This window comes from Drosophila yakuba, chromosome 3R, assembly GCF_016746365.2.
Source record: "Drosophila yakuba strain Tai18E2 chromosome 3R, Prin_Dyak_Tai18E2_2.1, whole genome shotgun sequence".
In the NCBI taxonomy this organism is placed as follows: domain Eukaryota; kingdom Metazoa; phylum Arthropoda; class Insecta; order Diptera; family Drosophilidae; genus Drosophila; species Drosophila yakuba.
In genome coordinates, this window is record NC_052530.2 from 21068783 (window position 1) to 21095099 (window position 26317).

Here is a 26317-nt window from a genome sequence, read left to right on the forward strand (position 1 = left end):
CAATTTACAAATTACAATCTTTTAGTACAATCTGCGATATCTGGGCATCCACATTCGCCAAAAAATGTGCGGCTAAAACCCCCCGCGACCCGCAAAGCGGCGGCGAAACAGTCGGACAAAAGCGACATAAAGAAACGAAGCGAGAAGAAGACGGGCGAATTAAACAAGTTTCGTTTGCGTGGAACGAAGAATTGCGTGGAAAGAAAGCGAGCGTAGAAGAAGCAGAAGAGCAGCAAATGCAATAATGTTTAATGTTTAAACAAATTCGCCAAGGAGTTTCGTTCTTTTTTTCGAATCGTAATCCGTGAGTGCGTGTGTGTGTGAGCTGTGAGTGCGTGTATGCCAGCGTGTGTTTGTGTGTGCATGTTGTGAAGTGGAAAGAGTGGAAATAAAATGAGAGTGTGCAAATGAAGTTGGCCAAGCCCAAAACAGCGAGAATTAATTAAAGCGACTAAGAAAAGTGCCCGTCGCCCAAGGATTAATCACGCCCAGGGGTCAAGCAACCACCCACCCCGCCAAACCAGCCAACCAACCAAACAAAAACACAGAGAAAAGAGTGAAAACCGATCGGCAGCAGGACGCCGAAGGACCCAAAATGAGCGAGGAACTGAAAGTGGTGCTGCGGCGCAGCGAGCAGCATTCCGGTTTCGGGTTTTCGCTACTCGGAACCACCGGACCGCCACATGTCATCTACGACATCGTCGAGAATTCGCCGGCAGCCGATTGCGGAGCGGTAAGTGTAGCAAATACACCTACACCTACAGCTATACACCCAATACACCAGTGCAACTCCTCCTCTGTGTGCCTTTGTGTATGCGGTTGTGCGGTGTGTGTCATTCCATTCCCGTCTGGGACAGGAGAAGTCCTCACACCACCCCCTCACATCCACCCACTGGTGACCCCCACCTATCTATGACTTCATCAACCACCGGGCATTGGAAGCAGCCAGCGAAGAAGCAGAAGCAACAGCTCCCTGCTGGCCTCACTTTTGGCAACGCTTCGTTTTCGACTACAGTAAAACCTCGTCAAGGCAAACACGCCCAGTGGCCTTGAGTTCTCTTAGGAAATGATATATGTATGGATCTTTTAGTTTAGTTTCCCATGAATACAATACAGCTGGGTTCAAAATTATAGCGATTTATATTCGATATAAATTATGTAGATTCAGAAAACATTAAAACATTAGAAAAAATCCATAAAGGAAAATAGACTTGTTCAAAATATATTGGTTTACTTATCAAAGATCTTTAAATAGAAATTGCTGGGGTCCAGTTAAATTATTTCGAACATGACAATATTCATAGAAATCATGACTGTTTCTAGTTAAGACATATTTCCAGGAAGTATTTGCAGGTTTTATTAGAGTGGTATTGAATAATTTCAGTATAGCTTTAATATCTTTGAATTTTCTACCAACCAACTGCAGTTGCAAAAGCTTTTAAACGGAAAACAAATTATTCATGACGTTTTATCTGACGCAAAGTGTATAAATACATATGTACTAGAACTATGTACGTGAATAATACCTAGATAAGTACAATTTGTATGGCAGCTGGTGGCTTGAGTTTTGGATGTTGGATTGTATGCAAAGCGACCGACTCGCCCCTCGACTGCTGATAAGAATATTTTCCACTTCCACTTTTCCACTTCTTTTTTTATGGTGATGACCATGGCTGTCTGTCTGCTGGCGTATGTGAAAGCATTTCAATTTGCACAGCGGCAAAAAAAACGAAAAAAATAAGAAAAAAAAAGCGAGAAAAGCGCAAATGAGAGTCCTCCGTTGGCGTGTCATCATTGTTTGCCGCTCGTGATGTCATCGTTGCTTTAATTGATGGGTGGCAGGGTGAAAGGAAGAGGGGGGCGCATTGAGGGGCGGGGAGTCACACACAAAAGGCAGTGTATCAATTTACTGGCTTGTTTTGCTTTCATTTACTATTTACTGTCATCGCAGCGCATCTCGAATGTTTAGAGCCGAGTGCAAAAGAAAACAAAAGCGGGTAAATACAGCGAACAAAGTAAGGCAAATAAATTGTTTTTCTGTTGAATAAAATGCCGATATGTTTGCTCTTCAATTGTTGCTGTTCCTGAAGAGATCAATTTATTGTCAATTTAATCGAATTACCTATAAAGTGATGGCTGGAATTCACATGATATAACCAGCAGAATGAGTTTTGTTAATTTTTTATTTTTACATATTCCATATTTATTCATTAAGATATCAGAGACTCATAGCATTTCTGTTGAAAAATCCCATCCGTAACTATTATCTTATCTAATTCAGTAAAGAATTCATAGAGAGTAGTCACATTTTCGTAGCTATTACGAATTTGGATTTCTTAGAATATGATTCTTCGCTGAAGACGGCCAGCGGATATTGGATAAGAATGGACTTTACGTGGGGCCCATTTCAATTGTTATTAATTTCCCCATGCAACTGCAATTCGAAAGAGGTGCAACGCAAAGTTAACAAATCGACAGAATGCAAATGCAGCGCTATAAAAAGCAATGCAAAGACAACAATTTATAAATAAACTTACTCGGGCCGATGCAAACACACACACATAAAGGCTCAGACTTACTTTGTAATTATCGGACGTGGCAACAAAAAAAAAACGATTTACACGAAAACCCAAACAGAATTATCCGGCTTTGGTTGTTAAATTTATGCGCCCGACCACCAAAAGCACCAAAAACCATCAAAAAACACAAAAAACTTGGTCCCGAACAAACAAAACAACAGAAAACAAATCGAAATGCGTGAAAGCAGAGTGCAAAAAACGCGTTGGGAATTTTAAATTTTAAATTGTCGAGATTATTAAGTAATTCCACACAAGCCGCCCAGGCCCAGGTATGATGAAAAGCAACACAAATGCATCGCGGTAATTTTCTTGAGGCAACGAACTGACATGGACGTGTACACATATCTATATATATACATAATACATATGGACGTATGTATATATTGGATGCAGCGGCACGCACTTTTTCAATTTCTTATCGCTTTCGCTTACAACTTGTTGTTATTTTTGTTGCCCGGCTTGTTTGGGGCTGTTTGACTTGTCTTCTATCTACATACATGCAGACATACATATATACACATGTGTCTCTGCACACACCGCTTATTAAGTGGGTGTGCAGGAGTCACTTGGCACTTGGGGTGTTCAAAAACAATGGAATAACAATTTTTTTAAACTTTTCATGACAAACCTTGTGGTTTCAATTGATTAGTTATTTTTCGTTTTTATAGAAAAATAATATATAAATGTTTTCAGTCACAAGTTCATGAGAAATTGTTTTGTTTAGGGGGTCGGTTTCACACCGCGTTTCCTTCTAAGTTTCATATGCACAGTTTTTGTGCATCATTTTTAAACTTAACACCGCCAAATGTAAATAACTCTCAATTACACAGCTTACCATCTGTAATTAGTTGTTTTTTCAGGACCGCTCCCTCGAAAACATAAAACCTAATGAGTAACCAACGCGTCGGCTCCTCGAATGCAATTAATTTTACTTTTTATATGCCGTCATTCTGGTTGCGGTATAATTTTATTTTTCAATGAATGCACAAACACATGTACACACATAAAATACAAGCACACACGCTCTTCCCAACTGGGTGTGTACAAATTGTGTGTATGTTGCATGTGAGTGTCGTCGGTTGTCTTTTGTCGCCTTCGCCTTCGCTTTTCCATTTTCTTTGCCTGGCTTTTCTTCTCCCTACTTCCCTGCTGCACTCTGTTTGTTGTCATTTCTGAATGCATTTGCCGCACGTTTGTTTATTTTCCCACTTCTTCAGCTCGATATATCAAGTATACTCCACACTCGCCAGACGACAAAAGTCTCTGCATTCCGAGGTGGCTGAGTGGCAAATTGTGCATTAATTGCGCCAAAGTAATCTAATCGATTTATAAACATGTTGTATGTAGTCAGTAGCATCATTAAACTACGAATTACACACTAAAGACTAATATAAAGACACTATCTTAAACTATATGTAAACACTTTCTTCTATGGAACTATTGAACTTTGTTAATACCATAGCCATAATATCCCTTATCTAAAATAAACAATGGGAACACACATGATCAAATAGCAAACACACAACTAACTTGCTTGTTGATGTTTTTAGAAATTATTTATATTCGTTTAGTCATTAATCTTTGGGGTGCCAAGTAATTTGCTCTCTCTTCGCTCGCCACTCAAAATTAATTTTTGCCCAGCTGTTCGAGGAAAAGAATTTAATATTTCCTCTGTTTTTAGGGCAAACAAAAAATCGCAAACGGGCAAAAATAAAATACAAAACCTTTTGAACATCAGTTGTGTATACCTCGACGGCATTTTGAGGTTCCCTATTTTTTTTTTCTTGCGCCTCCTTCGAAATTTGTAGCTTCTTTTGTTCTCGACTGGCGTTGTTGCAAAATTCTAACGTTATGCTTAATTACTCGTTAACTGGAAATGACAAACGACTTTTCGCTGTTGCCGCTTTTGTTGTCATTGTTCCCATTGTTGTTGTAGTTGTTGCTGTCTTTGTAGCTGTGTGGCTCCGCCCACTGCGAGTAACAAATTAATTGCCACCGACAAGTCGCAGACAAAAAAAGAAAAAATGGAAAAGAAATAGAAGAAGCTCTTGGCTCTGAGCTACTTATTGATTTTTCCCCCTTTGCAACGAGTGTGTTTGCTGTTATGATCCCGATCTTTCTCCTTCTTTGGCAAATTGTGGGTAATGACAATTGACACGTTCAAGAATACAACAGCAACAACAACAATAAGAAAACACAAGAACAAGAGTCGAGCAGGTCGGCAAACTTCAAGCTCTGAAAAGCACAATCCAGCAACAAGCATTCACTCGATTACAATTGCGAGATAGAAGTAAATGTCAAGAGATGGGGCTACAGCTTCAACTGCTGCCTTTAATGCCCTTTTACAGGGTAGTTGGAGTTTATACCGCGTAGCTGAAGATATCTGATTGCGGAGATCCACACTTAAGATACTGTATCTGTAACATATCAGACGGAAATATCTTGAGTGATAAAAGGTACTTTTTGAGTACCAACTGTGAGATGCTACTTTACCTTTAAACTAAAAGACTTTAAAATAGGATTTCATATCTATGCTTCAGCTTTAAATATAACCTCTTAGCAAATATTGATAATGTGAAAATAAATATAAATACACTTAATAATACAGGGCATTCAAACAGCTTATCTACGAGCTTGGCCCTATTTATGCATATACGAGTATTTCACCCCCCTCTCAATCGGTTCACTTGGAGTCAAAAGTGCAAAAAAGTAGAGTAAACTCGCTTTAATTGAATTACAAAAGTAGGAAAATTGCGCACGCGTTTATTAAGTTGGTTTTCTTGCTGCTTTTTGCTCTTTCTGCTCGACGGAAGGCAGTCGGCCCAGCCCAACTAAATATAGCCGGGCTCGGTTTGGCTTGGCTCGACTCAGTTCCATGCGACCCGGCTTTTCTTGAGCTGGAGCTTCGTAGGGGGTGGTGCCAGTGCTGCCGCTGCTGAGAGGTGGAAATGGAGTGGATACTTGATGGGGAATGGGGATGGGGATGGGGAGTAGGTGGAGATGGAGATGGAGGCCTGAGGTGCACACCGGAGTACTCTGTGTGCGCTCCGTCGCTGCGGTTCGTTGCACGCCACGGCACAGCGCACAGCAGTAGCAGTGGCTAAAACAGTCAAAGAAATAATAAGAACAATAAGTGCATAAGGCACTCAGCTAGCCGCTGCTTCAGAGATGCCACACACGTAATCACAAAATATACTCTTTAAGTGTAGGGTTTCAGCCCGAAAACCCGCGGAATAATGAATCATTTAAAGTGACTGAAATATGGCTTATATTATATACTTGCTTACTGAAGCTCAGTCACCTCAAAATTTATGACTATTTATTTGTTGATGCATCATATGAAGCACATTAGTCCCATAAATTATTGTAATTTGGAAATTACGCTTAAATTAAGTGGTTAGTGGTTTGTTTTTGGCAGTTCTAGTCTGGCAATTGCATTGAAAATATGTAGAGATGTCTTAAAAGGTAAAATAGGAATGTGGAAAAGGACTACGACTGCTGAAAATCTGATATGGTTAGTGCAAGTTATGAACAGAGAATCTTCTGAAAGTAATCATAGCTACAAGCTAGCCAACTGGCCATCACCTCCTCGGTGGCTGACTCAGATTCAGATTCAGATTCAGATTGAGACTCAGGCATGCAAAAAGTGCCGTAGAAAGCTTAGTGGCGAGCGGTAGCAGCCGTAAACTTTGCGCTAAATCTCGAGCATTTATATTCGGCGTTGTTTGTGTGCTCGCTGGCTGGCTGGCTGGCTGACTCGTGTGTGCGTCCAAGCATTGCCAAAGATGCAACAAATGCAGTAGCAGCACATGCAGCAGCAACAGCAGCAGCGCAGCAACGACGTAGCCAACGACCATTTCGGGCGGGTGCAGTGCATCCGAATGTGCATCTGATGGTGCTGCCACTTGCCGGCTGTCTGCCTGCAAATGGAGTGGCGGCACTTCTTGTCCCATCTCATATCGTCTCACCTCACCTCACCTCATTGTTTCCTTTCCTTTCCTTTTTTTTTTTTTGGTTTGAAATGCTCAATTAGCCGGCTCGTTTTTCGTACATACCTTCCCCCTTTCGGATGGCTATTTACTCCCCCTTCTTGCGACTTTCTGGCCCACATTTGCAAACTTTGGTGGGGCAAATGCTGCTACCAAGGCGAATGCAAATCAATAACAAAAATAAACCCTGCCTATGCACATTGTTTAAAAAAGAACCAAACCGAAATGCCTAAACAGGAAAAAAGTTAGTACAATTAGTTGGTTAAAACTCAGACTTAAATATCTTCAAGTTCTAAATCCCAAACTAGATAAAATTCTTAGCCAAAACATTACCATTTATCATTATCACATTATCATTTACATTTATTACTCAAAATGCTTTAAATTGAAATCCTACAATGCTTAATAGGTTAGATTCTCTCAGTGTAACTGGCAGCCCAATAAAACACACACATGTAGACTAACTTTTTGTTTGAAAAACATTTGTTGTTGGTGTCTCTACTTTTCGTTCTTGTTGCAGTTTGATTTTTATGCGTTTTGCACAAATGCAAATCCCGCACGAGCCGCATCCACACACACACTCGCATATTCACAAACACTCATATATTCGCTAGAGAATTCCACAGTGCCAGAGATTCAGACAAACATCCCGTCCATTGCGATTTCCCGGCGTAGAAAGTGCGCACATTTTTCGGATATTTACAATGCAGGGAATACACAGTAAATAGGGGTAATAAAGATGGCTAAACATTGATTTAAGCTTGAGATAAAAATACTCGTGATGCAATCGATACGCTCAAACCTTGAATCTCCAGACTAAACGAGTGCAAATTGAATAGAAGAAAAAGCTTAGCAAAAGATTTAAGTATCCATTCTTAAACAGGCATAAAACAGGATTAAAGCCTGCTTATTAAACATAATTTTCGGATAGCTGGCAAACTTTAACCCAAAGTCTAATTACATTTGCTTGCGATATATGGACCACGTAAAAGGGGCCAAAAATGTAGTGAAATTTGTGCCCGTTAAGATGGCAAGGTTTTTAATTAGGCAGTTAGAAATTAAGCAAACAACTTGCCCCAAAAACCCAAAGAGAGTACATAGAAAAAGGCATAATCTTGCCGAATGAGAGTGCTTTTTCCCAAAAACCTCTTTATATATTGCCTATGTATACATTTTTTCGTGACTGGGTGTGAATCACTCAATTCGCAATCTCCGGTCGTCGAGCCCATTGGCATAGTTCTGATAAAGTTCACACTTTATGGACATAATGGATCGTTCGTCAAGTTGTTCCCATCACCGGAATTATTTAGCTAAACGGCGCAGTGATAGCATCACCATTGCCATTCAGACCATTCGAGCCACTGAAAGCATTCATTCGACTTCCGATTCCCGCGATTACACAACACCCACCGGAGCATGATAATGAAATAAAGCAATTCATGCTAATTTGTTGCTCCCCCTCGCTTTATTTGGTGCAAATATGAAAGGAAATCATCCACAATGAGTGTGCCGCAAGGTCGTCAAAATAAATAAAACAGCAAACGAGTGTTTGGTTGTGTGCTCGCATATATTTGATCTGCTTTTATCCAGCAGCGGCATTCTGCAGATGTTTATTAGTTAAACATGATAAGAGATATGTCGCCCCTTGAGCCGGAAAAGAAACCCTTTGGAGCCATAACTCAAGGTGGTTAATTGGTGCTCGGGGAATGAGTACTGCACACAAGGCCTTCATAATCCAATATTTTATTTAATTCCCTAAATTACATTGCTCAATTTCGCAATCTACTTATTCATAGTTTGGTTTCTGCACTGAATAATCTATATTACAATCTCAAATTAGCGCAATTTCCAACTTTCTGCTCCCATTCCCCGTTTCGCATATAATGGGGGGTGTGATTGATGTCCAATGGGGACTCTATACCTTGTACCTTCTACGGTATAAGTGCCGTGCTGAAGGACAGAACGTGTAAACAAAGACCAGACGAAGCCGTGTAGAATGCAAATAGCCAGGGAAGTGGCAAAATCATTAGTCCAATAACAGGCTTTCGGATTGAGTGAGAGCCATGAGCCATGAGCCATGGGCTCCAAGTGTCTGGCTCCAACCGCACACTCTTGCCTCCACCACGGCTCATGCCACGGGTCGGGTCTCAACATTTTTTCCGTTGAGTGCGTCACTTGTGACGCCCACGTGGCAAGCGGACTGACTGACTGGCTTTACCTTCTGCCTGCCCCAACATTGATTTTCTCGGTTCTGGGCGCTACGGCGAAAAAGAGGTTAGTGGGCTTTACCGTACCCGTACCCATTACTGCAGTCTGTCAACGACTCTGCGGCAATTGGAGTCCATAGACCATCCGATGATACTGTAACCGTATGTAACCGTAAAACGGTGAAGGTAGTGCACGGCATCGTACTTGACTAGGTCGTCGTAGTCGCTAATACAATCAATCAATCGCCTTGTTTGCCACCACCCACATACAGATACACACAACTAGCCAAGTGGGCGTCGTGTTGTTGCTATTGTTAATTGATATTGGTTTAGTTCGTGTCAATAAAGCGTCATTGAACCGAAATCAAAGCATACACAAGGAGAACGCCGAAAAATCGAAAAAACAAACCACGGTTCACTTGGCATTAATTGTGGCCTCAAGTAGTCGATTATTGAAAGCCGAATGTGACGTGAATACGAAATGGTATTTGGTATGGGGTTTATCAGTCCAAATGCATTGACAGCCGATTATGGGGAATTAGGAAATTTCCTGATAAGCCTCCCTCTATTTACATAGGTGTCGTGTTCGAATGCCTTCCCCTTCGGAAATGCCACTAACACTTGTTTTGCAGTAAACATGGGGTTCCATTACCGCGGACACCTGGGGGTTTCCCGAACCCATTTCCACAGGAAAGTGTTGCAATATACAGATGGCAAATACTTCGGGTAAAGAAAGTATCTAAAGGATAGCCCCTTAATCAGATTTCAGTTAGTGCACTTCAACTTAAGGCCATCCCTTGTGACTTTACTATCATCTCATTGGATCAATCACTGCGATGGCTTGTTTTCGTCTCCCCAAAAGTGCAGCTCATCCTATTGTGGTCGTATCTTCAGCGCCCAGTCAACTTTTTGTGCCTTTTGCACTTTGGAATAGGGGCATGACATTGCGGATAACAAACAAGACTGGCGACCAGACCAAATACGAATGGAGCAGAATGGATTGGATGGGTCGTAGAAAATGCAGGAGAGGCTCTGTCCAATCGTCATTGGTGTCGTTGGGTGTAAAAACAAATCAATTCGAACCAATTTCAATTTGAGCAGCCAGCGGTGCAGCAGAAGAAGAAGAAGAAGAAGAAGAAGCAGAGGGGTCACATGCAAGTCAGGGGTCAAAGGGTGCGGATGTAGCTGAGGGGTGAGTGGGGAGGAGGGGGGTTGCGGGTGGAGGACAGGGCGGCAGTCGAGTGTAACTGATTGATTTAACTTTTAACTGTGCAGCCTGCTGGGTGCTGGTTGTTGTGTGTTGGTAGTTGGTTGTCGGTTGCTTGACTAGCTCGACTCGACAACTTTGTGCCCAGGGGGCCCACTATCTCAGCAGCAGTTTACAGAGGAGCTTAGCTAAAACAGATCAAGCTATCTTTAAAAATCTCTTTATATTATGATATAAACCATAAAAGGCGGATGAAAATGAGAAGTGATTTCTCTAGGGGAGACTTGTGTGTTTTTCCCAAAGTTTCATTGAAAGGGGGTCCACTGTAGGCATATCTTACAGCTATCGTTCGCTGCTCCCCTTCAGAGCGTGAAAGTGAAATGCAAAAGCAATTTTGTTTGATGTACACAACTATGTGTGTGTGTGTGTGTGTGTGTGTGTGTGGTTGTGCATCTGCCGATGACTGCTGGCTGTTTTAAAGTGCCTAATCGAATCTGGGGAACCTCTGAGTCGCCGTGGCGCTGCAAGCCATTAATCGCGGCTTGTTATCAAAAGGCGGCGAACACGTTGCCAGGTTTCCGAAGTGGCCAAAAGTGGAGAGTGGTTGGTGGTTCCTTTGTCGTGTTATGCAGATGCTGCCACGGGGGAAAACATCAAATTTGCATTACGGGTTTGACTTTCTTTTCATTTTCGCCTAGAAATTGCCAACACGGGGTGGCGGCCTGTACGGATGTTATGTAAACTCAGTTTGTCGACATTTTTCGGGCGGCACAATTAATTTAAGCACAGTCTTAATTGAATTGCATTGCCGCCCGCGGCAACAGCAGCAATATGTGGCACCCACTCACACTCTCCCACTCTTTCACTCTCTGGCTGCAAAGTTGGCTCTCTCTCTTAGCCCAGTTTTCCCCCCATTTCCGGCTCTCTCGCGCTCTCTCTCTCTCGTCTTGGCCAAATGCAGAATTCTCTCTAGCAGAGCCACGATGATTTCCTGGCAGTTCCACCGAGCGAGATATAGTGAGAGCATAAATTAGTGCGACTTTTAGTTTTAATAGCCGCCCGCAATTCGCGTCAAGTGTCTCCGAAGGAAGCACACACCCAACATCCCGGCTGCCAACTTATATGTGTATATACATATACCATCCTGTGCATTAATAATAACCGACGCAGCCAAGAAGCCAGGAAGGCCATGGAGGAACAGAACTAATTATGCAATAATAGTACAAAAGTAATTTGAGCTCCCTGTTGTGCATGCGGCATTCATGCCATGAATTCAGGAGACGCGTGTCGCCTCGCCGCGTATCCAAACTCAAAATCCCCATTGCTAGCTGGGCCTAGCATAGCATATTTATTGAATAATCTATGAGTGCTGGGCTGACTGAGCTGGCCGGAGGTGAAGGTTCCTCCACGTACCACTCAACCCCGGATACGGACACCGAAAAGCTCTTCAGCTTGTGTGTTCCTACGTCAGCAAGTAAATAAGGCGCCAATGTCGTCCCACGTTGTGATTTCATGCTGTTTCCCCACCCAGCCCGTCAGCTCCCGCAATTTCCCACATTTCCATCGAGAAGAAAATTAAAAATAGTTTACAAGTGCCGACAGCCCAACATGCGAATAATAATAACAAAGCCCAGTCACCGTCGTCAGTCGAGCCGAAGGAAAATCAATAGGCTTTCTGGCTTTCTGGCGTTGTCAATAGAATCGGGGGGCATTGCCAGTGATTTGCCTACTAAATGTGTCACTCTGCTTCTCCATTTCGCAGGTTGAGGCCGGGGATGTCATCCTCAAAGTCAACGGAACGGATGTCCATCGCTACACAACGAAGGAAGGTGAGTGCTGAGTGCCAAGTGCCGATTGCCTGCTGGGCTGGGCATAATGGAATGCTGTCGGAGAAAGCTGTGAATAATTAACCGAAACATATTTTTGAACAGTTCTCAAATGCCTGCGCCTGTCGGAACAGCTGGTGACCTTGGAGCTGAAGCGAGGTAGGTGGAAATGTATATCATTCCTCGAGGATGCAAACCGGTACCGGTCTTGTTCCAAACCAAACCGAACCGAACCGAACGAAACTGAACTGAACTGAACAAAACTGCTTTTCTAATTACCATGCTTAGCATCATGGTTTTTTCAAGGCTCTTAAATGGTTCTCTATTTGCAATAAACTATATATACGTTAAATCGGTTTGCATCTCAGACAATGAACTTCAAGAATTGAAAACTAATATTCCCTCTTACCCCTCAGATCCCAAGCTCAAGGCGCGAATCAAAGAGCAGCTGGCCAACACCCAGAGTCCGCACTATGTGGACATTGAGTCGCCGAACATCTACGACTACCACAGCAGCAGCACCAACTCCTCGCCGAATCACCGGCCAAACGCTGGTGGTAAGGGGGCGGCGACCACGCCCTCGCAGAGCGGACTGCGCTACAAGTCGCCCACGCACTTGCCCTCGCTGCGCCAGAATTCGTCGCCACTGCTGGCGAGTGGATCCACCACGACCACAACCACCGCCACGCATACGCACAGCCACAGTCGAAACTCCTCGGCCAGCTCCACCAAGATCAAGGTGGTGGAGACTAGCATCACCACCTCGACCACGAACGTAGTGGGTCTCACATCGCCCACTGGTAGTGTCGGCGGTGGTGGTGGTGGGGAGGCCACCTCGCCCACCTTCCGCCCCTCACGCATTCCACAGGCGCTCACCAAATGTGCCGTACCCAAGCCCGTGCCCGTGCTCCATTCGCCGCAGAATAAGCGGCCACGCCCCTCGCAGATTCCGACAAAGGCGGCGAACGGAAACGGGAACGGACATACCGCCCATCTGCCACCGCAATCGCTGCAGCACTCGAACAGCTACAGCGGCAGTCCGGTGACCAGGCAGCGGTTTGCGGACAGAGAGCCGGAGCGGGAACCGGAACCGAACTCGGCGCCACCGCAGCCGGCGAAGGCGCCACGCTTTGAGGCTTACATGATGACCGGTGACCTTATTCTCAATCTGTCCCGGACCCCGCAGACCAGCAACCCGCTTCCCGCCCAGGCCAAAAAGGTATGTGTTCAATAAATCATTGAAACCTATAAGGGCGAAAACTAAATAAACCATTTTTTTTTACAGGTGGACAGCCTTCGCGATTCACCCAGTCGTCTGGTAAATCCGCGTATCAACGGCGCACTAGCACCGCGTGCCTCTGGTGAATCCTCGCCCACGTCCTCCTCCTCGGTGGACTCGCCCACCAACACCAGCTCAGATTCCGTGAAGCGCGAGGCGAAGTTGCTGCAGAAGCAACAGCAGCAGCAGCAAACCTACCAACAGCAACAGCAGCGGGACAGCATCAACAACAGCTACAACCGTAAGGATTCGCTGACCAACGATACGCTGCTTATGTGCGAGGAGTTGGAGCCGGACGAGGAGGCCGAGTATGTCCTGGAAGAGGACAACAAGCAGCAGCGGCAGCGCCAACAGCAACAACGATACCGCCAGCAGCAGAATCAGCAACGCTACGAATACTACCAAAACGAGGACGAGCTGGAGGAGCAGGAGGAGGTTGAGGAGGAGCGCGAGGAGGATCAAACTCACTACGACATCACCAATATCGAAACCTATCAGAGCGGCGTGGGGCGAGGTGACGACGATGACAGTGATCGGCAGTGCCTGGTGGACGACGACGATGATGATGATGCCTACGACGATGAGGAGAACGATGCGGGCGACGAGGATTATTCCACCAACTCTCTGGGCTCCGGTTCAGCCAAGCAACGATTGCGCGCGCTGAAACAGCGCACTGCCACCCGCCAACAGCAGCGCAACCGCGATGCCGTCGACTGTGCAGGACGCTCCGGATCGGGATCTTCATCTACCACGGTCAAGAGCGAGGCTGGCGGCCTGGGCCTAGATGAAACCTCCTTCTCAGTGCCAACCTCTCCGATCTCGCTGTCGACGCCGCTGATCGACAAGGAGACAGCCAACTCGGTGCCCACGAGTCCGGAGCCCAGTTCGCTCGTTCCGGAGTCGAGCAGTGGCGCTGGCGCCGGTGCTGTGGTGGTGCGCCGGCACAACGGACATGTGGTGCGGAAGTGTGATGCCGCCGGTTTCCGCACCAGCAAGTCCGAGGACCATTTGCAGCAGATCCAGCGCGAGGGCATCGCCGCCGTGATACCCATCGACATTGATGAGGATGTGAATAGCTCGCTGAACACGCTGCTGGACACGCGTCAGGACTCCGAGGACTCGCAGGTGAGGCGTCGCCGCGCTTAGGCACTACCACTCCACGCAGGATAGTCCGCCGGATAGAGCTAGACAGCGAACAGTCGAATTTTCCTTCCGCCAGATCTCCCCCAGAACACTCGACACTCGTAGTTGATGAGTTTACTATCCCACTCTCCGTTTTAAAGTGCTTATGTAGAGTTCGGTTTTCGTTAACTGGTTTCTGTAGTCTGTTGACCATATATGTATATGTGTATGCGTGTGTGTTAGCCATTGCATTGTTCTGTAAACCATTCATGTCATCTAATCATCTAATCATCTAGACCTAGACCCAAACCCAAACCCACTGTTTTTCTTGCTCACTTGTTAACTTGTTACCTTGTTACTTTGAACTTGCCTACCTAACTTAACTTACTTACTACTAAACAACTCTCTGTCTATCTTACTCTCTTGTTTCGCGTTTCTTTCTTCTTTCGTTTTCTTGTTTCTCTGTTTCCTACTTTGACTCTTCTCGAATCGATTTGATATGCGCAATTTATTGTCCCCCGTGAGCTTTCTAGTCGATGGCCACTGTAATTGTAAACAACTCGTCACTGGCCTCGAACAACAACGAGGGCGAGCAGACCGACAACCGCAGCAGCAGCAGCAACTCCAGCGACAACAATAACTGCAACAGCAACACCGGCGAACCAGCAACAACTGCAACTGCAACTGCAACGGCAACTGCAACACTCATGACTGCAACATCAACAAGAACGATGAACTGCAGCAGCAAATTAAACTATATTTTATGCAAAAAGGTTGCCATTTGCATAGTTGGCATGCTGATTAATGTGACTTTTGATTTTGATTTCGTTTCGATTTTGCCGATTTTGATTTTTTGCCTGCGCTTGGAAAACTTTTGTATGTAGAAGATGAGAACCTTTCGACACCAAAACGCTTATCCACAACGTACAAACACCACAACACCCGAACCAAATGCATACCACCTAAGTTTCTGACACTCACACACAGAACAGACACCGAACGCGCTTTCAGCACTCGGAAAATTGTTTAGGACTCCACAGAGAGATTGGGCAACGGCAATGGAAATTCGAGATCTGACAAAAAAAATCCATAGAGCATAAATCGATGAACGATAACTTAGAAAACCTTGTTAATTCCATATTACTAATCTCTGGCTTGTTGCACATCCTATAGGCATCGGATCGCGATCGGATCGTGTGGACCTATAATGCGCCTCTCCAGCCGCACCAGTTGGCGGCTCTCCAGCGACAGCAGCAACAGCAAGAGCAGCAATTCCAGCAGCAGCAACAGCAGCTCCACCAGCAACATCTGCAGCAACAGCAGCAACTCCAGCAGCAGCACCAGCAGCAGCAACAACAGCAGCAGCAGCAACTCTACGGTCAGCAATCGCATTCAAATTCACATTCAAGTTCCATTAGTTCGTCGCCCCAGCACTCGGCTGTGGGCAGTCCGGCCTCGCCCACGTCGGTTTCCTCGTCGGTGATGTCCTCGTCGGGCTCCAAGGGCGCCCTGGGCCTGGGCAGCAGCAGCAATGGTCCCATGGCCGCCGTGCAGCAACAACAGCAGCAGCAGCGGGATCAGGGCGGCCAGGTCGCGCATCCGCCCAGCGGGATTCCTGGCCTGCTTAGCTGCCCAGGTGGTGGGCCCGGAAACAATGGTGGTGGTGGTGGCAACAACGATCAGAGCGTCTCAGAGGCCATTTCGAATATATCTAGTCCCGACTACCAAGACGACGATAATTTATTGAGTTCTCGCGATATTCTAGGCGGCATGGTACTTAGCGATCCCAGTGATTCGGACTCAACCATTCTCGTCTCGGACGCGGCCGCCCAGCAGCGCCAGCAGCTCAAGCAGCAGTTGCGCGCCCAGCAGCAACAGCAGAGAGAAAGGGAACGGGATAGGGATCGAGACAGGGAACAGTCCGAGCACAAGGTGGTCATCCAAGTGCGCGGACTGGACAGCAACAGCAGCGGCGGCGGCAGCGTCAACTGTACAAACGGCCGCTCCGAGGAGGATGTGGTCACGCTGACGGACGAGCCGCTGGGCACGATGACCGTCGGTATGCGGGACGCCTCGCCGCCAGTCTCCGATGATGGCAGCGATGTGGAGTCCCTCCACTCCTACCATTACTCGCCCAAGGCCGTGGACTTGCCCTCGGCCATACGCCTGGCCAAAAGACTGCACTCCCTCGACGGTTTCAAGAAGAGCGATGTGTCGCGACACCTCAGCAAGAAGTGAGAATGCAACCAAACATATATATTTTAAGAAACCTATATTAAATAATCTCTTTTTCTTGCAGCAATGACTTTAGTCGAGCGGTGGCCGATGAGTATCTCAAGCATTTTACCTTTGAGAAGAAGTCACTTGACCAAGCGCTGCGTGAGTTCTTGCAGCAGTTCTCGCTGTCCGGCGAAACGCAGGAACGGGAACGGGTGCTGGTGCACTTTTCCAAGCGCTTCCTTGACTGCAATCCTGGCACCTTTAACTCGCAGGACGCCGTGCACACGCTGACCTGTGCCATAATGTTGCTAAATACGGACTTGCACGGCCAGAACATGAATCGCAAGATGAGCTGTGCGGAATTCGTCGACAACCTGGCAGATCTCAACGATGGCGAGAACTTTCCCAAGGATGTGCTCAAGTCGCTTTACCAGGCCATTAAGACCAAGCCGCTTGAATGGGCACTGTAAGTGGCCAGATATAACATATCAACTTAAACTTTTACTGATGACATATTCTTTCAGAGATGAAGAGGCTGGTGATCTGCAGCAGCAAAGAGCCAACAATAGTGCCCTGGGCAATGTGGGCCACAATCCCTTCCTTGATCCCCCGGAACTGGCCACGGCTGTGGAATACAAAAAAGGCTATGTGATGCGTAAATGCTGCTATGACAGCAGCTTTAAGAAAAGTTAGACTTATAAAAGTAAAATGAAGGAAAAGGATGTGTAATTTACTATCATATATTTGCAGCTCCCTTTGGCAAACGATCCTGGAAGATGTTCTACTGTACGCTGCGTGATCTTGTGCTGTATTTGCATAAGGATGAGCACGGTTTTCGTAAAAGTCAAGTGAGTATTGACCCATCATTAGTGTGGTACTGTATTAGCTAGCAACTTTTAACTTTAAAATTTATCAACAGATGTCCGACAATCTGCACAATGCAATACGCATACATCACGCACTGGCCACCAAGGCCAACGACTACACCAAGAAGCAACATGTGTTCCGGCTGCAGACGGCCGACCAGGCCGAGTATCTGTTCCAGACTAGCGACTCCAAGGAGCTGCAGTCGTGGGTGGAGACGATCAATTACGTGTGCGCCGCTATATCAGCGCCTCCGCTCGAGGGCGGGGTGGGCAGTCAAAAGCGATTCCAGCGTCCGCTCCTGCCCAGCAAACAATCCAAGCTGTTGCTGGTGAGTACAAAAAGGTAGTCACTACATGTACAACTCCCTAATCTTATTACTCGTGTTTTACAGAAGGAGCAGTTGGATTCGCACGAGGTGCAGTTGGCGCAATTAGATCAGGAGCTTAACGAGCACAAGAAGGGTCCAATTCCCAGCAAGGGCTTGGCTCTGCAGAACTACAAGGAGAAGGAGAGCTACTTGCAGTATGAAGTAAGCTATTACGGCATCCCTTTTCTAATGAATTGAACTTATAAAACCTGTTATCTTTAGCTTCGTCGCTATCGCACCTATGTGAGCATCCTGAGCGCCAAGATGCTAGCTGACCAGCAGCAGTTGGAGCTGCAGGCGCAGCAGCCGTCTCCAGCGTCGCACGAGGAAGAGGCCGACACATTCCCAGTGGGCACCACTGCCTGCCCGCCACCCACGCCGCAAAGTATTAACCAGAAGGATCAGCAGAAGGAGCAGCAGCAACAGCCAACGAACAGGTACAGTCAGCAGCAACGCCCCAGCGGCAGCAGCTCCTCGTCCTCCGCCCATGTGCAGCAGGACATTGGCTGACGCGTAATGGGAGTTTTCTCAGCTTGTGTGGTTTAAGCGATCGCTCCGATCCATTCGTTATATTCTGTTCTTGTCTTTCGCTATATGTTTTTTTGTTCCTTTCGCTTTCGTTGTTGTTTTGTGTTGAGCTGCTTTTCCAATATTTCTTTACTGTTGTGTTGTTCGTTCCGCAGACCGCACAGGATCTCGGTGTCGACCAATTTGGCCTGGCGCAAGTTGTTCTGGGACTCAGTTTGCTGCGGTGTTCTGTTGTGTTGCTGGCATTCCTGTTCTGTTGCCACTATTCTTCCCTAATCCTTTCTATGTGTAAATATATTTCGTGTGTGTTCTTTTTGTTTGGCATTTTGCTGGCATCTAATTACCACATCCCTACATAAACAAGCTTTAATTTTGAATAGTTTTAACTACGATACGTATAACAATAACTGAATTCAGACTTAAGAGTTGCGCGTAGGCAATTAAAACCACTAGGTGACGAAGACCCCTAATGTAATTAGTTCTTATGTGAAAATGGTTTTATTTTGGAAGCAACCACAACCACACAACATGCTGTGAAAACTCAATGAACAATTCGTAATTGATAATTAGGAATTTAGAAACCCAAACACTCGACCGTTTCAAACGATTTAAAGTCAAGATTGGAATAGTTAACTATAGAAAGCAGTTTTTTGTAGCACTAGTAGCAATCCAAAGTTTTGGCGTTAAATGTATACAAACCGAAAAATATATTTAGAAACGAAATTAAACAAAGAATTGTAGTAAACACAAATGTGGTTCACTAGTAGCAAACGTTTACGTTTAAACCTAAGCTAGCGGCATTCAAAATATACATGCAAACAACATAATCACACCCAAAAACAAAAAAAAAAGGATTATACCAGTTTTACAAACCCGCACACATCCAACAGATAGATATACAATTAAAGTAGACGGAATCAATTAAGCCATCCCACACTCACTCCCACACACTTCACAATTTGCTGGTGACCTCACCGATGTACCATATATGAATCATGCTAACCCGACGACATTTGGTGACCCCGATCCCTAGGTGAACCCAAAGCAGTTGCCGTCACTCGTTGCCCGTTGCCATTCCGTTTTCCCGTTCAAATGCGTTGCTACGTTCCACCCAAATGCAAGTGAAAAGTGAAAAGCAAAACCCAAATGGAAGAATTCTTCAATCTTACAGATGGTTCGATGTCTTCTGCTGCTGTTGCCCACTCTGGCGGCACTTGATCCATTCGAAAAGCCTTTAAACAACTTAGTCTCTTGCCAAGATTTAGCCATCAGCCATCAGCCACAGCCACAGTACACGAAGCACCACAACTCAGAGGCTAGTGATCCGCTCCAAGCTCCAAGAGGTGCTCCTTGTAAATGCTCTGACCCGTACTGATCTGATCACCTGTCTTCTTAAATGTGAGCAGGCCGAGGCCAAAACTCAATGTTTATTGCTAACTCTTCAGTGTCTAGCTTGGCTTAGTGTGATCCTAAACGAATTCCCACCATCCGACACCCCGTTTTTTATTTCCAATCACGATTGCTAACCTCGCTTATCGTTCTACACTTGCAGAAAAGAGAAGAAAAAGAAATAATTACGTTTTATTTCGCTCTTGATTTCGATCATTTCAAAACTCGCATACCAACCAACACACACACCTACATCACAATCCCCGCCTCTTGGCTATCGGTAAGTGCCATGCCCAGATTGAACCTACCTGCAAATTCGACTTATGCGTGTAACTATCTTTTCTCTCCCCACCACAGAAGCAGGCGATTGAACGAATTTGAATAGAATACTCCAAAATGCCACGCTGACTGCGACGGGAACACGAAACAGATCAGATCCACAGAACACCTGAACCACTGAACCACTCACCCACTCGCATACTCAGCACCACTCACGCCACGCCACCACCCAAAACCCACTTACACTCAAGCGTTGCGGCTGTGCCGTGTCTGCCACTGAAGAAATTCGGAATTCGTGCACTTTCAATTACTTGAACCCCATCCGGGTTCTTCCGCGAGGAAGAGATCATTTGAGACAATTAGACTACCAACGCGATAATTAACGAGGGAGAATTTTACGTTTGAAGGTCGTTCATCAGAAGACATCGGCAACCAAGAGGATTATCTCGAATTCGAGCACTTGATTTCATATGTATAATGCTATTTATCCCAAATTGGGGGTACTCGAGATCGGTTTCACCTGATTTAAAGCTACACAGTTTCGATTCAATTCGATTCGAATCGTTTCGAATTTGAATTATCGTTCACATTTGCTTGGCCAAAGATTCTGCTGGACGGCTGTTTAGGAACGAAAATGAACGAATGAAAACTGCTTATACACATAGACTTATTATTACAAGAGTTGATAAACAATACTTACATCATTACCTATGCTATCATTATAAATGATAAAAATAAATTATAAATTAATGAACAATATCTCTACACAACCAGAAGATGGTGAACATCGGCAGTAACAATAACGAAATGAGAAAGAGGACAAGCGCATTAGCATTAGCAACCTAAGCAATTACTACCATACCATGTACGACTTGTTTTTGGTCTTTTGCGATACATTATCACATTATCTGTGTAGGTACACTTACTCCAATATTATGTACGGATTAATATATTTATTTAAACAATTATCGGTTGATTACGCGACATGTCCATGTAGCTAGAATATGAAATTAATATCGATTACGGGGTAAAGAAAGAAGGAGGAAACAATAAAATTAAAAGCATCATATATTTTTGAATATATTATGATTATTGTATTGTGTAATTATGTAAATGCAGATTATATAACATTGTTTATAATAATTTTTAACAATTCTACTGAAACGGCAATAAATTCGAAAATACAAACTAACTGAAAGTGAAAGCAACTTGCCTGAAACCAAGCGCCTAAATGTATGCATATTGTATATTTATTTAGTCAACCATTTTAACTGGCTTACGAGGGCATCACTTAGTTTCTAAAGCAATACCCTTTCGATAACAATTCATTTAAGACAACTTGCTAACTTATGGCAAGAAGGGAAACAAGAAGACGAACGTGGAGACGGTGATTTTTATGTGAACATTTATTACTTACTGATAAGCTTTGAGTAAACTTAGGAAAGCCGTTATACTATGCATATACACGTATATATATATGAACTATATATAGTATATATGAATGCTCGTGTGAGCAACCAAACAATTACGATATGAATCATTAAATACTTCCAAAAGCATTAAATCCCTGCAGTTTGTCTAATCCTCCGTCTTGAACGTAAACGAGCTATCCGTCTCCACCAGCATGTTTTCCAAACGCAATCCCAACTGGCGTCGCTGCAGATCCACCTTTACCACCGATGCGACAATGCGATCGCCAATACTCAGCTGTGCATCATTCATGTTGCTGTTGTGTATCAGGCCATCGCGCTCGACCCCAACGTCCACGAAGGCGCCAAACTGGGTTACGTTGGTCACGGCACCTGTATGTCGGAATACTTTGAATAAGTGTATGTATGACAAGGGGTATCATAGTTTCTACTTGCCAGTAATCACTTCGCCTATACTGAGATCATCCAGCCTCGTGAGGCCCTGTTTAAAGAGTGGCCTCTTGTCCAGATCTGTTCGATAGTCTTGAAGCAATTCGCGCTGCAGTGCAACCAACAGAAACTCCACCTAAAAGAGTATTGGATTCTAAATTATTTGAACTTTGCAAAGGGTAAATGGCACTTACCCGCTCCATGGGCAGCTTGTGTTGCTTGGCAATGCGATCGAGTTTCGGCTGAGACGCGGCAAACTGCTTGATGCTCGCTATAAAGCCAGCCTTGCCCACATCCGACAGCTTTAAGTCACATTCTCCGACAATACTGAAAGCACAAAAAGTATTTCGTTTTAGATTTTACAATTCAAATTTTCAATTGCAATGATTGCCAAACTGAAGCAACAACATGAGGAGCGCTGGCACTATCCCCCAAAACTGCCGCCCGCCAAGTTTCGGTATGTTGCATGTGGAAAGGTACCATTTTACGGGCACAACGATAAGCCGAAGCATAAGCCCTGCTGGCAGAATCCGCTCAGTGTGCCGGAGCAAGCTCGCTTCGGAGTTTGCTGGGAGTATCCGCCGGAGCGGTACAAGCGGCGACCACTGCCGCCACCGTGCCGAGGATCGACCATTCCCATCCACTTGCTGAAGCCAACCTTTAAGCATTGTGAGAATATCTACTCCCGCTACGATTTCAAGCTCGAGCAGTGTGTGCACGAGCAAACTCTAGTTGTTGACCAGAAAATGAAGGTCCTTAAGAATGAGCTGGAGCAGGCTAAGCCATTGCAGATCGAGAAGGTTAAGGAGATGCGTTACCATGGAGTGCGTTATCGCATTTTGGCCGGCTCGACGGGATGCACCAAGACTTATCCCGAGTACTTAAGCCGGATGACCGAAGAGCGGGCCCTTTGCGAGTTTCAGAGAGCCTACAATATCGTTAATCAGTCCAAGTAAGTCTGTTTAAAATCCATGGTCACTTCTAATTTGATTAACTTTTCAGCACCGATTTGAGCAATTTATATCTGGACATGCGTGAGTCTAAAAACGAGCTGGATAAACGTGTATCCAGATTGGATCGGTCTTTAGATAGTTCATACTTAAAAGATCTAGATTCGGTGTTGCAAATAATCAAGGATCTAAACACATATTTCTTTGGCGTGATTGTGAAATTAAAGACGTGGGCGGAACTGATGGATCCAATGAAAGAGCACTCTATCGAGGACTATTTGGGACTTTTATGTCAGAAGATGGATTTCCAAACTTTCATGAGCGCCGGCATGGAGAACTGCACCTGCAAGCGGTGCGACAAAAAGGATCCCTTGAAGCCGTACCTTCCATGCTGGTGTCAGCTGGAAACCAGCGAAGATATAACAAATCCTAAGAATTTCGATGATGACTGTCCAAAGAACATTGCTAACATCAAGCAAAACGACAGTGACGTTGTGACACCTAGTTCCACCTCCTTGTTAGTGAGGGCGGCGGATGAGAAGGCCAGACTTTCAGCGGAACAGGCGCATTAAAGTGTCCCATAATTTGCTTATCACTATCATTTATTGGTTAATAAAGTCACTTAGAACTTGGACTCACCTTTCCACAACTTTATAGCTCTCCGGATGCACCCATGTGCAATCTAAAGGATTCTGTAGTCGACCTCCAACGCTTAGGGGTTCGATGCGCACAAAGCCGGCGCATTGGACAAACGATTTCTCACCTATGGTTCGCACCGAGAGCAGATCCTTTCGGGTTTTAAATGGTCCCTTCTGCGTCCTATACTCAATGATCTTCTCCGCTTTCTTTTCCGACAGACCAGCAATGTGTCTACATAATATATCACATTAATAATATATCACTTATTGCACCAATGAACACACTTACTTGAGCACACTCAGACTGGCTGTGTTGAGGTCCACGCCAACATAACTGACGCACTCGGACACAACGTCCTTCAGCGATTCTGTCAAAACCTTTTCGGAGACATCGTGCTGGTACATACCAACTCCCAGGTGTCGGGGCTCTATCTTAACATATTCACTCAACGGATCGTTCAAACGACGCGCTATTGACACTATAATAATTGTATTTTATAATTGTGCTTCATTTCAATTGCTGTTAGGGCAAACCTGCACTCCTCTCGTTTGTATCCATTTCGGGAAACTCCTTAGCGGCCACATCGCTGCAGGAGTAAACAGATGCACCATTCTCATTAACGATGCTGTAGCGAATGCTTCCGCCATCCAGAACGCCGGCATGAAACATATCGGTTAGCCAGTGCTCCGTTTCGCGACAGGCAGTACCATTGCCCAGGGCAATAATTCGGCAGCTTTATGAACACACGAGAAGGACGTATTAATAACCAGCTGTGCAAATCTAGCTGAAAATATATATACTTGTGATCTGAAAGGAGCTGCACCAATTTCTGTTCAGCAGCCCGCTTGTTTGACCTGGCACCATGAGGGTAAATGACACCCGTATCCAGCACATCAGCAGTCTCGGATATGACCGCCAGTTTGCATCCATTTGTGTAACCAGGATCTACGCCCAAAATGCGTTCGCCTTTCAGGGGCGACATCAACAGTAGTTGCTTCAGGTTCTTGGCAAACGTATCAATGGCTGCCTTTTGGGCCTTCTCTTTTAGATCGGCTCGAATCTGCCTGCACATCAAAGGCTGCACTGTAATTAGACACTTATTAGCATATCATTTGGGCTACATTCAATTTCTTACACTTCTTCGCGTAGCACTCCTCTAGAGACTTCGTGAACACCTCCCTTCTTAAAGGATATTGCAAGCCTTCGTTCATGTACTGATCGGTTATAAAGCGCATCAGATCTCGTTTAAGGTAATCGTTCGTTTCTAACTTGACAGTAAGAAATTTGTGCTTCTCCCCACGATTGATGGCTAACATTTGATGTGGCTTTATAGTTTTTACATCACCCTGGAAGTTGAAATAATTCTCAAACTTTGAGCTGTCCAATTTTTTGTCTGCAATGCCGCTAGATCCCTTACTGGAGCTTGCTTTACTGGAGGAACTTGATTTAGACGATGTCGCCTCCTTGGTCTTGCTGCACTTGAGGAATACCCGGTGCACATTTTGCCTAGAAAGATATAGCAACAAATTTCAATTAAAAAACACTTATATACAAACAATAGCTTACAATCTCCGTATTTCCTCCAAAACATTTGTGTTCTTGCTAATGTTGTGAATTATAATGTTGCAGATTCCACTCATCACAAGTGCCTCCGTAGCCAAGGCCTCGTTACCGCGGTCCACAATTTCAGAAAGGTTGACCTTCGGTGCTGAACCGTACAGCAAACGCTCGGCGTACTCCTCCAAGCCCAAAGCTTTGGCGCGTTCCGCCAAAGTGCCCTTACTCGCTGGCTTGTAAGGTGCATATAGGAACTCCAGTTCTTCGTTGGTCTTGGCGCACATCAGTTCCTCTCTTATTTCCGCATTTATGCTGTTTTCGCGCTCCAATTGACCGACAATATGCTCAGCTTTTTTCCGCAGATCGACGATTTCTATGTACGTATTCCGAATGTCTCTGAGGCGATCAGGGGCCATGTGATCCACCAGATCTCGACGGTACCTGCCATGACACATTTATTAATGCTAAGACAAATATATAAGTTATAGGCGTACCTGCAAATAAATGGTATGGTGTTTTCATTTTCGAAGAGCTGTACAATATTTCGCGCTGCCTGCGGTTGTATGTTCTCCGTTTCGGCCAAAAGCTCGTGGATGTTCCACACCTTTCGTCGCTCCCAGAAGGAGCTGCGTCCAGTGGAAGACACCCTGCTGGAGCTGGCTGCAATACCGTCTGGTTGTGTCATTGCTGTTGAGGACACAACGTCCTCCGTCTCGGGATTGGTCGCACTGGCTGCAGCATTCAAGTCCTCTTTATCCTTTCTGGCGCGTTTTCTCTTGGGAGCCGGAGCCTCGGAACTGTTTTCAAGGGCTACGGGTTCATCCCTTTTGCTTGTAGTTGCATGTGCATCCTGGGCTACCGATTCCGGATTGGTTTCATTGGGACAAGCATTCTCGTCCTCTTTTTCTTTGCCACTCCGCTTTTTCTTGCGAGCTGGTCCCTCAGCAGCTGCATTTTTGGATGTGGGCCACCGTTGGCGTTTGGTCCTGTAAGGATATCTGGTAAATATACTCTCCTCAAGGAGATAATAAGGTTACGACTTACACGCCGGCCTGCGCATTTGCAGCGCGATCTATCCGGCGACTCTTGGTCTCCTGCGGCCTGTAATCATCGTTTTCCGTAAGATTCACTTCCTCATCTAAGTCGGAGGAGTCAATTACCAGTATTTTTGAGGCGACAGCGCGTCGAGGTCTTTTGGACATGTTTAATATATGTACCAACCGGTCTGTAAAACTGAGATAACAAGCCTGGGGTCCACTTTAATCTTAATTTCCTTCTAGTTGCCTACACCCAAAGGTGCTATCATTAGATTGATTTCTTCTTAAATGTATGTTTAATAAGCACAATATACGTATTAATTAGTAATTTATTTGATATTCTTAAAAAAGGTAACAAATCACTGAGAAGTCTAACAATTTTGCGTGTCCCACTTGTTGGCGCAAACTGGTAAATA

At 45.1% G+C, this 26317-nt stretch overlaps 3 protein-coding genes across 14 annotated transcripts; 2 read left to right on the plus strand and 1 right to left on the minus strand.

The window, feature by feature from the left end:
- Window positions 1–21423, plus strand: LOC6537775 (PH and SEC7 domain-containing protein). 12 transcript variants are annotated; one of them, XR_006245222.1, is made up of 15 exons: window positions 1–733; window positions 11745–11811; window positions 11914–11967; window positions 12225–13027; window positions 13094–14212; window positions 14743–14982; window positions 15383–16443; window positions 16509–16895; window positions 16954–17117; window positions 17180–17277; window positions 17349–17624; window positions 17688–17825; window positions 17886–19589; window positions 19744–19860; window positions 19938–21423. XR_006245222.1 is itself a non-coding variant. In XM_039375794.1 (14 exons), the coding sequence occupies exons 1-14, from the start codon at window positions 596–598 to the stop codon at window positions 19427–19429; spliced, it is 4827 nt and encodes a 1608-aa protein (XP_039231728.1). In that variant the 5' UTR covers window positions 1–595; the 3' UTR covers window positions 19430–21423. The 12 variants fall into 12 exon arrangements, 8 of the variants coding, with proteins under 8 accessions (XP_039231728.1, XP_039231729.1, XP_039231734.1 ...); XR_005561548.2 differs by having other exon boundaries at window positions 17886–18100; XR_006245221.1 differs by having other exon boundaries at window positions 17886–19860.
- LOC6537776 (uncharacterized protein YdcI) lies at window positions 21251–26301 on the minus strand. The gene is made up of 11 exons (XM_002098281.4): window positions 25909–26301; window positions 25359–25850; window positions 24874–25305; window positions 24443–24813; window positions 24108–24390; window positions 23841–24040; window positions 23596–23785; window positions 23308–23538; window positions 21913–22045; window positions 21725–21854; window positions 21251–21661 (listed from the first exon to the last, which is right to left on the minus strand). Exons 1-11 carry the CDS (start codon window positions 26064–26066, stop codon window positions 21438–21440), a joined length of 2844 nt encoding a protein of 947 aa, XP_002098317.2. The 5' UTR covers window positions 26067–26301; the 3' UTR covers window positions 21251–21437.
- Window positions 22045–23302, plus strand: LOC6537777. Its single transcript, XM_002098282.3, has 2 exons — window positions 22045–22670; window positions 22721–23302. Exons 1-2 carry the CDS (start codon window positions 22102–22104, stop codon window positions 23238–23240), a joined length of 1089 nt encoding a protein of 362 aa, XP_002098318.1. The 5' UTR covers window positions 22045–22101; the 3' UTR covers window positions 23241–23302.
- Window positions 26302–26317: the final 16 nt, after the last annotated feature.

What these genes read in the sequence shown, in the direction of transcription:
- LOC6537777 (XM_002098282.3), top strand. Translation starts at nt 22,102, where the DNA reads ATGATTGCCAAACTGAAGCAACAACATGAGGAGCGCTGGCACTATCCC. An exon ending in AATATCGTTAATCAGTCCAA is followed by an intron (nt 22,671 to 22,720) that starts GTAAGTCTGTTT and finishes TTAACTTTTCAG; the next exon opens with CACCGATTTGAGCAATTTAT.
- LOC6537776 (XM_002098281.4), bottom strand. Translation starts at nt 26,066, where the DNA reads ATGTCCAAAAGACCTCGACGCGCTGTCGCCTCAAAAATACTGGTAATT. An exon ending in CAGCTCCTTTCAGATCACAA is followed by an intron (nt 24,041 to 24,107) that starts GTATATATATTT and finishes GTGTTCATAAAG; the next exon opens with CTGCCGAATTATTGCCCTGG. An exon ending in TACAAACGAGAGGAGTGCAG is followed by an intron (nt 23,786 to 23,840) that starts GTTTGCCCTAAC and finishes CAATTATTATAG; the next exon opens with TGTCAATAGCGCGTCGTTTG.
- LOC6537775 (XM_039375793.1), top strand. Translation starts at nt 596, where the DNA reads ATGAGCGAGGAACTGAAAGTGGTGCTGCGGCGCAGCGAGCAGCATTCC. An exon ending in CGGCAGCCGATTGCGGAGCG is followed by an intron (nt 734 to 11,744) that starts GTAAGTGTAGCA and finishes TCCATTTCGCAG; the next exon opens with GTTGAGGCCGGGGATGTCAT. An exon ending in AGAGCTACTTGCAGTATGAA is followed by an intron (nt 17,826 to 17,885) that starts GTAAGCTATTAC and finishes TGTTATCTTTAG; the next exon opens with CTTCGTCGCTATCGCACCTA.